At 33.1% G+C, this 11,117-nt stretch overlaps 1 protein-coding gene across 2 annotated transcripts in view; it reads right to left on the bottom strand.

The window, feature by feature from the left end:
* LOC124363251 (PAT complex subunit CCDC47) overlaps positions 1 to 10,116 on the bottom strand; it is a 51,287-nt gene extending 41,171 nt beyond the window's left edge. Inside the window, exons 1-4 of one of the 2 annotated variants that reach the window (XM_046818432.1) lie at positions 9,943 to 10,115; positions 7,260 to 7,488; positions 4,918 to 5,034; positions 2,341 to 2,515 (exon numbers count right to left, since the gene is read on the bottom strand). In XM_046818432.1, coding sequence (XP_046674388.1) covers positions 2,341 to 2,515; positions 4,918 to 5,034; positions 7,260 to 7,481 — 514 coding nt within the window. In that variant the 5' untranslated portion in view covers positions 7,482 to 7,488; positions 9,943 to 10,115. Of the gene's footprint in view, positions 1 to 2,340; positions 2,516 to 4,917; positions 5,035 to 7,259; positions 7,489 to 9,942 lie in introns of both variants that reach the window. The other variant, XM_046818433.1, reaches the window with a different exon arrangement.
* Positions 10,117 to 11,117: the final 1,001 nt, after the last annotated feature.

The following is an 11,117-nucleotide window of genomic DNA, read 5'->3' on the forward strand; positions in this document are numbered from 1 at the left end:
GAGTGACAAACTCCTTGAAATTTGAGGAAAACTAAGTGAGAGTTCGGTTATTGTCTTGTGAGAGGCGGTTTTCTTTAATCTTCTCATCGATTTTAGAGACAATCAAGCCCTTCTAAACAGCGACTAACATTATGTTTTATAATGTACACACAATCAGCTGATCAAATCATCTATTTTATCAAAACAAACAAATGTTTGCAGTAATTAATGAAATATAGAATCAATTGTCCAATATCTAAAGAGACAAGTAACCTTTTTAAGAAGTTCCAATTGCCGTCGATAGATTGCAAAAGATTACTGTCTACACAAACACAAAAAGTGTGTTTGTTGAACACGATGTTTACAAGAAACTACCTTGAAAAGTTGACATAGATCAAATGCTTAACAATCTAGCAATGATCATAGAACTTAATTGAACTCATGCCTTGTTCGATACAGTAACAATTAAACCACTACGGGAAGGTGAGTTTGTCAAAACGAGATGTTTAGGTGGAACCACACTGAAGAGTTTACATAGATCAAATGCTTAACAATCTAAACAATCTTGTTAGTATCGCACTGTAGCTTGTGCTGGCTTGATATGTGATTGTGATTCTCATACTCGTGAACTGGTCTCAGGACTTGCATCGTGTGAAATGATAATGCTTGAACTGGACACCAAGAAGCTTTTGGATACTTTTGAACCCTATTCTTTCCCTTCGTTTCTTCTTAAGTTTCTTTATTATTGTCTAATTCTCGAAACGTTGTGTTTTACCTTTTGCAAAATATAACTATGGCAAATGTCTGAAATCCTGTTATTTTTTCAATCTAAACGAGATGTTTACGTGGAACCAGACTAAAGAGCTGACACAGATCAATCATCATCATCTGACGTTTCCGTTATCACGGGTCGTCGTACACAGCCTCCTCCACTTTTGTCTGTCATTCCAGGTCTCCTCTTCCTCCACCTGCATTTTCTGTAGTCCCCTTCTCTCTATGTCTTTCCACACTTGATCCTCCCATCTTCCTCTCGGTCTTCCTCTTGGTCTTCTTCCTCTTTCCTCCTTCTCCAGTGCTATTCTAGGCATTCTATTATCTCCCATCCTCTTCACATGCCCCATCCACTGTATTCTTCTTCTTTCCATTGTCTCTTGCAGTGAAACTACCTTCAATCTTTCTCTGGTTATTTCGTTCCTTATTCTATCTCTTCTTGTACTCTTCTCTATCCCTCTTAAAAATCTCATCTCTGCAGCTTGCAATCTGCTTAAATCATTTTTAGTCCACGTCCACGTCTCTGCTCCATATAATAAAATTGGTTGGAAATAAGATTTATACATCAATACTTTTGATTCTTTCCCAATGTTCCAACTCCACACAATCTTCTTCACCATATTGAAAAACTTTCCACTCTTCCATATTCTGTTTCCTATCTCTTCTCTTATTGTGCCCCTATCTGTTATGATACTTCCTAAATAACAGAAATTCTTCACCTTTTCAAGTCTTTTTCCTTCAACTAACACGTCTTTGTTATTTCCTTCCCTTCTCTCTACTTTCATTACTTTACATTTTTGTATGTTCATCTCTAAACCATATTTCTTCGCCACTTTTACCCATTTGTTCAACTCTCGTTCTAACTCTTCTTTCCTATTTTCCCATATCATTATGTCATCCGCATATGCTATCGTCTTAAGTTCTTCTGCTCCTCTGTTTCCTTGTACTTCTAGAATAATGTCATCCATTATAATATTGAAAAGGAAAGGTGACAATATGCTTCCCTGCCTTACTCCTCTCTCTGTTTTAAAAGTTTCCGTATATTTTTCTTCAATTCTCACCCTGTTTTTACATATGCCGTACAGGTTCTTTATTCTTACTACTATTCCCTCACGCAATCCTCTCTTTCTCATACTCTCCCATATCCTTTCTCTCAGTACCTTATCATATGCCTTCTGTAGGTCTATAAAAGCTACCATTGTATCTTTTCCGTATTCCCACCTCTTGTCTAACACTTGTCTCATCACAAAAATAGCATCCACCGTTGACCTATTCACCTGTTTGTGTAGGAGCATTTTAATCAAAAGTTTGATTCACTGAACTGGAAAATAACTGGAAAGAACCAACAACTACTGACCCGAATTAAAAGTATATACTGTCCAGTTTAAAGTTCATAAACTATTAAATGGATTTTGGAATGTAGAGATTAAGATCGGACATTTCTTTTAAATCCTGTATTCTATGATATCTGGTAAGCTTTATACAAATACATTTTATTGGCTTATGGAAATCAGATGTGAATCTTCAGATATTTTACAACTCTGAGACATTTAAATTTGAAAGTAATAGGAAAAAATGACAAATGCTCACCCACTAAACTAAAGTTTTCCTCCAACAGAGATTTGTGGGTAGAGTACCAAACATTTGCCAGTTTGTAGTTCTTGGTTTGCCCAGCGAAGAAGTTGATGAAGTACACAACGAGTCCAGCGATCATTAACATTTCCAAGTAGAAACTGTCCCAATTGGAGCGAAGGTGGAGAGGAACCTAAGAATAATCAATCAATGAAGAGTCGACCATCAATATTATCCTAATAATATTATAAATGCTAAAGTGCCTTTGATTGTTTGTTTTGCTTTCACATATAAACTATTCAACAGATTGTACTGAAATTTTACATGGACAATCTTACAGTCCCTGGGATGAATATAGGCCTATTCTTACTTTTAAAATCCCTCCAGACTACATCCCACTTGTCTCTAAGGTAGCGAAAAATCTAATCTTGGTCTCTAAAGTTGTGTAGTATTGATTAAATGAGCCAGTTAAATGTAACTGTTCTGTGTAAACATTGTTTTATGACAGCACAACCACATGTTTAATTAGTTTAACCATTATTTTTAATTTGTTCATATTTATAGCATGTGAGTTCCGTCAGGAGTAACCATTAGATTTCATGCATTTCTTAGAATTCAGGGATTAGAAAAGTATTCATCTACATTATAAAATGTCCTAAAACCTAAAATGGTCAGATTTCACTCCGAAAGACTCCTTTTGAAGAAGTCGGCAAGAAATATGCTAGATGAGAAATCGCTGCAATATGCTCTTGAACTAATGTACCAATTCCAGCTCTCAATTTTCTAAAATATTTTTTAGTTTATAAAGTAACAAACACGCAAGCAGTGTCATTTTTAACGTACTTAAACTGTTCATTTTTAGCAAAATATTAAATATTAGATGTAAAATACAATGTTATTATCTGATTTTCACTATAAGTTTAAATGTTATAAAGCTCATCTTAGTTGTCTTTTGACACAAGTAGGCTTCTCTGATCTGTGACATATATATATTTTTAATCGGGAAACAAGGCAAAACCAACTATGGAAAAAAATACTAAGAACGGAGTAAATTACAATAGCCATAAATATATACTTTGTACCGTTCTTTAATTGCATTATATTGCATTTTAAGAAGTCAAACTCAACATTGATGCCGGAAATATAATTCACTTAACCCTTAAAGCGCCAAACAGTTTCAGCTAAACTCTGGATTAGCGCTCATTTATTATAAAAAATTAAAATTAGATTTTCTCAACGCTAATTTTAATTTCTTTTTTTAGGTAACAAAATAAAACAGAAACTGTAAAAAAATATCTTTTATCATATTTATTGCCCAAAATACACATGATTTACTATGTAGCGTTCCAGCTCCTTTATAAATTTTACCCAATGCTTACTGTTTCCTTTTATTATTATGTATATCAATGATGACATTGCGTGCTTATATGTACTAGAATAGAACTAGAAAATAAGTATATTACATAATACAAAGTTATAATAAAAAATTAAATTTACATGCCAAAAATTTGAAAACCAAATATTTTCCAAATTCTTAGTCCTCTAACGGGTGTTATTTTTATAATAATTACAGAATGGTTTTCAGATGTTTATAGAAGTAAATAAAATATTGTAACACTTATTGGAGTAAAAACAAGCCTAAATAAAAAAATAAACATAAATGTAGAATTTCGGAACAAGAGCTAAAATACATAATTATAAATATAAGGAGTAAAAATATTTGTACGAGGAAAAAAGACTTTTATCGCCATTCAAGAAACTGTTTATTTCAAAAGTTTATAAATATATAACTTTCATAAAAAGATGATCATATAACACATAAAACTACACAGTAGTTTACCGATCAACAATTCGCACTGCTTCAACTGGATATGAAGAAGAACACAAGAGCTGCCCGGCGCGCGGCGAGGCAGTGACGTACGCATAAATGCGCTTGCGGCGTTGAGCAATACTACCAAACTGCCAGCTGTTCAACAAAAACCGGTTCAGTATCGATCGTTAAACACAAAGATTGTCACGTGATATGGCACAGCCCCGCTACACTACTGTAACGTACACCCCTCACAGTCTAGCGGACAAACTATGAACTAACAGTGCAAAATAGTAAAAACAAGTATATTGCGCGTCTACGCGCTTACGGCGTTCAGAGCAAAGTCGATCCTCGCGCGCATATGCGCTTACGGCGCTTTAAGGGTTAAATCAGAAGTACTCAGACAGGTGCAAACCCAACAACATTATAAGCGAAACCATGGGTAACTGCTAATAAACTGCTAGGAAAGTGATCTTTATTCCTAATTTTGTACTATTTTAATTTAAATTAATATTTCAAATTAATTCAATTTGTATTGGTAACAATTATAAGATTAACATATATTACTAAAGATTTATGCTTGCAAAAAACTATATTTTGCAATGAAAAATAGACAGAAATTTCTACAGAATTTTCTATGATACAATAAAATAACTCGTCTATAGAATGAATGTTTTTAAAACCACATTGATCAACAAGAATACAGTAAGTAATTTCAAAAACATTTGTTACTAAAGTATTCTGATATTTAGCAATATAATATTTAATCATAATAATCATCTTGCCTTTGTAATAGTAATTTTAGGAGCCTCTTTCTCATCAACTTTGCTTCCTAAACGTTCACTGTCGTAGCCTTCGAACTCTTCATCATCCTGAAAATGGTCAAACTCACTCTCCTCATCCTGAAAATGAAACGCTTTTTGATTCTGAGAAACAATGTGTAAGTTAACAATACATTAATCATGTACACAGGGTTATATTTTTGAAAAATAAGTTTTAGAAAGTTTCACCAATGTACCTAATGAGGTAAAAATAGATAACTATTAAAAAGCAACTTTCAGGAACAATCTTAATAAAATGTTTGCAGGACTCACCAAGAAGTAAGAAAAGTTTTAGAATACATTAATACGGTTAAATCAAGAAGACTATATATGGATTTTTAATAACATCTGAAATAAATTTTTTTTAACAAATAGAGGTAATTAGATTGAGAAAACAAAAACAATGTCGATAGTTAAATTATAGAATCTATCTTGTAAAAAGCACATAAAAAAGGAAGTTTATTTAGTTGTTATTCATAACAATTTTAAAACATTCTATGATAAGATCATTTTAGCAACTAGTGTTGTTTCTACTACTAAATAGGCTATACAGAGTGTTCATTGTAGCTGCAACACTATTCGTATCTCAAAAACTATTACATTTTAGCAACTAGTGTTGTTTCTACTACTAAATAGGCTATACAGAGTGTTCATTGTAGCTGCAACACTATTCGTATCTCAAAAACTATTACATTTTAGCAACTAGTGTTGTTTCTACTACTAAATAGGCTATACAGAGTGTTCATTGTAGCTGCAACACTATTCGTATCTCAAAAACTATTACATTTTAGCAACTAGTGTTGTTTCTACTACTAAATAGGCTATACAGAGTGTTCATTGTAGCTGCAACACTATTCGTATCTCAAAAACTATTACATTTTAGCAACTAGTGTTGTTTCTACTACTAAATAGGCTATACAGAGTGTTCATTGTAGCTGCAACACTATTCGTATCTCAAAAAACTATTACATTTTAGCAACTAGTGTTGTTTCTACTACTAAATAGGCTATACAGAGTGTTCATTGTAGCTGCAACACTATTCGTATCTCAAAAACTATTACATTTTAGCAACTAGTGTTGTTTCTACTACTAAATAGGCTATACAGAGTGTTCATTTTAGCTGCAACACTATTCGTATCTCAAAAACTATTACAACTATTACATTTTTGCAACACTAGCTATTACATTTTAGCAACTAGTGTTGTTTCTACTACTAAATAGGCTATACAGAGTGTTCATTGTAGCTGCAACACTATTCGTATCTCAAAAACTATTACATTTTAGCAACTAGTGTTGTTTCTACTACTAAATAGGCTATACAGAGTGTTCATTGTAGCTGCAACACTATTCGTATCTCAAAAACTATTACATTTTCAGGAACGTTAAAATGAAGGCTTCATCTACTTTTAAGTGCCATTTTTAAATTACTCATATAAATACACAACTGAGTGCACTACGATGTTTTAGACACAATCGTTAAGCATTGTGGAGAGCTACACATAACGTAGCTGTCTATGGTGGGAAGGGTTGACTCAATATGAATCTAAAGTTTAGCTCCAGTTCACCTTCCCCTTAGAGCAATATCAGAAATCTGACTGATAATTGTGCACCTGATAAGACAATAAGAATACCTATTCACCACTCTTACACCATATTTTGTAGTCTGGGTATCTTTGACTGAGTGTCTCAAAACAATGTAGAGTTCATTTTGAGATTTTTTGTCACCGACTTTTTTGGATCTCTTCAGAAGAACACAACTCCAGATTCCAGGAGTCAAGTCTGTGACAGTGTCAGATTTCAGAAGGCTGTACTAAGAGAAAGGAGTACTCAACATTGACATTATTTCACCTTTTCCACCATAGCTTTGTTATGTTTTTAATATTTCTCATGAACCACATTATATTTTTTTCAATTTTGGATATAAAACAACATTTTAAAATGTTATTATTCCTGGAAAGACTTTTTCTGTTTGTATTTTTCAGCTAAAACCTATTTAAGTTAATTTTGTAAAAATAAAAAGTGATGACACATTTAAAAATCGTATAAATTTCAAAAAAATTGTATTTTTAATTTTTCAATTTTTAAAAAATAATAAAACTGATAGTTAATTGGATTATTAGTACAGTCTCCAGGTTCAGTAATAAAATTTTCTGTAAATGTAGTAATTTCGAGATACCATAGTAGGTTGCCAAGTTAATATAGTCACTCTGTATATATTGAGATTATTCTATAGACCTTGGTTATTTCTTTTGTTAACAAAGGAAACGAAAGATCTAAAATAAAATCGAATTAATAAATTGACAAACCTCAACAACAGCAATTTCGTCATCATCTTGTCCGTTACTATCACCTGCATCCACGGACTGAGAGCTAGTTGTGACCTCCACTGGGGCACTTTCATCCTCCTCAAAGTCCTCGAACTCTGCAAACTCGCTGTCCTCCATCTCATCCCGATAGTGAGCCGAAGCCCACACGTGCGTGCCCACCAGAGCTATGTGAACGACTACCAGAGCTAGGAACAGGCGCATGTTTCTTCTGCAAGTACAGAACAGAAGCTTGTAGAGGAACCCGTGTTCACAAAGTTAAATCTGACGAGCAGGCAATCATACTAAAAGGAAGTTGATGTAAATTACACATCATGGAACTCATTCGTGTAGAAATTAAGTTTCAAGCAAAATTTAAAGTCTACATATGATTTCTACCTCAACATATATTACATACCACATTCAGTTGTTTTGTCATTAAATTTGGTTTGATATGAGTGTTCAAATAATAAAATCCAACACATAAAGGCACTATAAAAGGATGTTGTATGTGTTGGCATAGTTAGGCTACATATATTAATGTCAAATGTTTGATTTTCTTATGGGTGTATTGATTTTGTTTATAAATTTATTTATTTTGCTATTTTCTCATTGCCATGGTGCTTACCTACAAGACCAATATAAAAGTATTTGTTAATACTCGGACAAATCACGTGGAGTGCACCCTCATCGAACTCAGTGTTGTTAATATATAAATAACTAAAGCTTCATGCAAAATTTCAAGTCTATAGGTCAGTTCGCTTTGCAGATATCATGCGGATAGATAGACAGAAATGAAATTTCCCTAGTCCCATGAAAGCTCAGCCAAACAGTTTACAATTTTATTTTTTATCTACCTACAGGGTGGCCACTCAAAACCTCTTTTCAAATTCCCGGTTTTCCCAGTTGAAAATTTCCAATTATCTAGTCTATTTTCAAACAAAATAGACAACTGTAGTACTGAATTTAACCCTTACACTGAGTGCAACGATGATGTTTTATCGTCACGCAGTATGTGCAAAAAATGCCACAAGGCTATGGTACTCTAGCATTTCGTCGCTAGAAATATGCAAGAAATTCTGTGACGATTTATCGCTATCACCTATTTTAAGCTCCTTAGATTTTAGCTCTGTGTCTTTCAATGTGTTGACATAACATTATGTGGTACTTTCTGATTAAATGGAGGCCCCCGATAATAAACGGGATTTAGCAACTTTGGGTGGGCAGTTCCATAATAAATACTAAAAGTTAGGTTAGGTAAGGTTAGGAAGTTAGATTAGTAAACCTAAATCGCCTAACCACATCATACGCAGCGTGCTATGAATATTAGTTCTGCTATTAGTTTCCAATGAACATTCCAGTCTGCGAAAGCACAGACTACGTGATTAATAATACCCAAGATTATCTCTGAAAGTTCAAAACAAATTTTGAATGTTATTTTTAACAAAATTCAGTTCTATGTCTTTGAGTCGATTTTTGTTATAGTCAAACTTAACTTTCCAAATTATTTTTTATGCTTCCAAGCAGTCAGAGCGCTGCTATTTCCAACACCTACCTATTACAAAAATGAAACCATGTACAGGCCTAGGGTAGGGTACGATAAGCGGACCCGGTTGTTTATATCGAAGAATGTAATCATCGATACCTAATATTCACAACTCAAATCCTAGACAATCAATCGATATAAAAGTATCTATAGTCCTCAATGACAATCATATGTTTTAAATTAAAATATGAATTTAATATTTACAGTGATCAAACAAATTATTGTAACCAAAATTAAGAAAACTGAAGACAACCGTATTTGCTTCTCTCACAGTTACCCTACAGTTGTTTCTTTCCCACAAAGTTCACATAATGGGTTTCTCGGTACGAGTCCAACATGTTGAAGTCACGAAAAACATGTCTTATCGTCTTTCAAAGCAATGTTGTGTAGTTTTTTATAACTGACTGTCATTTTTAATAATCAAATGTTACTTATATATAGCATTGAAATATTACATTATATGGTACACTTATATATTTAAAAGTGTTTACAGCTGTTGATATGGATTATTTAAGTTAATTGTCTAAAATAATTAATCAGTATCGATTGATTATATCAACACTTATGATTAAGTAATATTGGTTGCCAATTTCGGTATAAAAAACCGGGTCCGCTTATCGTACCCTACCTCAGAACTATAACTTAACACAACATAGCCTAGACCCCCTATGATTTATAATTTAACATGTATACGAGTGCCAAAGAGTAATTTATATAGGCCTAGGTCTACTGAATGTTTGAAATTGAATTCTACTTGTAGCAACCATACTTATATACTGTTTGATGGTAGGTACTAAATAGTGGGTAGGCCTATATCTTTAAAATTCTAACTTCAATTCTATTGATATTATTGTAAATAATGTAAATATCGCCAAGTTTTAGTACAAAATGTTATGACAGTAAAATTAGTAATTCTAATGAGAATTGTGATAAAAGACTTATTACTTTCTTAAGGATCTGTCAAATTCGTTACAAAATTTAGTGTTTAGTCATGTGAATATATTAAAGAGCCAAGTGAAAATCTACGAAAAATATAATTTTAGAACCTTGGGACTACCCAACCAAAATACTTAATAATAATGTACAAATCTTTTAAAGGTTAGATTTTGAGATATAATTAATTTATATATATTTACTTACCAAACGCTTGTATTAAAATTTGTCTTAGACTAATTATGTTTAAGTAAAATGATCTATGAATAATTTCACAATCTAATTTAGGTTAGCAATCTAGGTTACACTAAATTAGAATTATATTCTTTATAATCACTCATACTGACACTCTTAGTCACTTAGTCACTAGTCAAGTCAGCCAGCACTTCACTCACTCTCAAGCAGTAAGCAGTCGGCAGCAACCACTCGTTTTTAAATTCCAGGCATAGAGTAAAGACTGAAAATATACAGTGGGAAATGTATGTCGGTGACAACTTTTTATCATTAAGCGTTTTTTTTTTCTTAGTGATATCTTCCATATATCACCAGAAATAGGCGTTCTAATTTTTTTAAATCTACTAAATTGTGCCAACTTCACATGGTTCTTAAATTTATAAAGTTTCTACAAAAAACAATTATAAATTGTATTCACTTAGATTTTTGGACGAATATTATTAACTTGTTTACTCTGTTACTACTCTAATACTACTGCTAATACTCTGTTAAACTTGGTTCTCCGTTGGTATTGTGAGAAAAAATGTCTTTTAACCTAAATAAATGTAACAGATAATTTTTCACCGCACCATGGATTTAACCAGGTTTGACTACTCTAGCGTAAATTCACCATTGTTCAGATCCAATGCATTATGTAACTAAGAAACATGGTTTAGCTCTTATGATTTGTCTGCGTTGGCAGGGCCGCATTTACAAATTCGGCGCCCCTAGGCCTACAGGCCAAAGAGCGCCCCCCCCCCCCCAGAGGACTCTGATTACACTGACGTAGAAATCCAGTAAATTTCTTAATTACGTAATTTTGATGAAAGATAATTACAATAGTATATATATATATATATATATATATATATATATATATATATATATATATATATATATATATATATATATATATATATATATATAGGAGTGTTTTGAATAAATAAAAGCAATGAACCAATGAATGAGTCAACGTCGCACCCCGGACCTAGTTGACCTTGGCCACCCGCCCCGCCGAGCGCCAACACCACCCGCCGCCGCAACTTTTTTCTTTTGTGTACTTTAAAATTTATGCGCCCCCTAAAATTTTGCGCCCTAGGCCTGGGCCTAGTGGGCCTATAGGGAAATGCGGCACTGTGCGTTGGGAAGAGTGTATCCTGGAGTCACTA

Source organism: Homalodisca vitripennis, chromosome 5, assembly GCF_021130785.1.
Source record: "Homalodisca vitripennis isolate AUS2020 chromosome 5, UT_GWSS_2.1, whole genome shotgun sequence".
NCBI lineage: Eukaryota > Metazoa > Arthropoda > Insecta > Hemiptera > Cicadellidae > Homalodisca > Homalodisca vitripennis.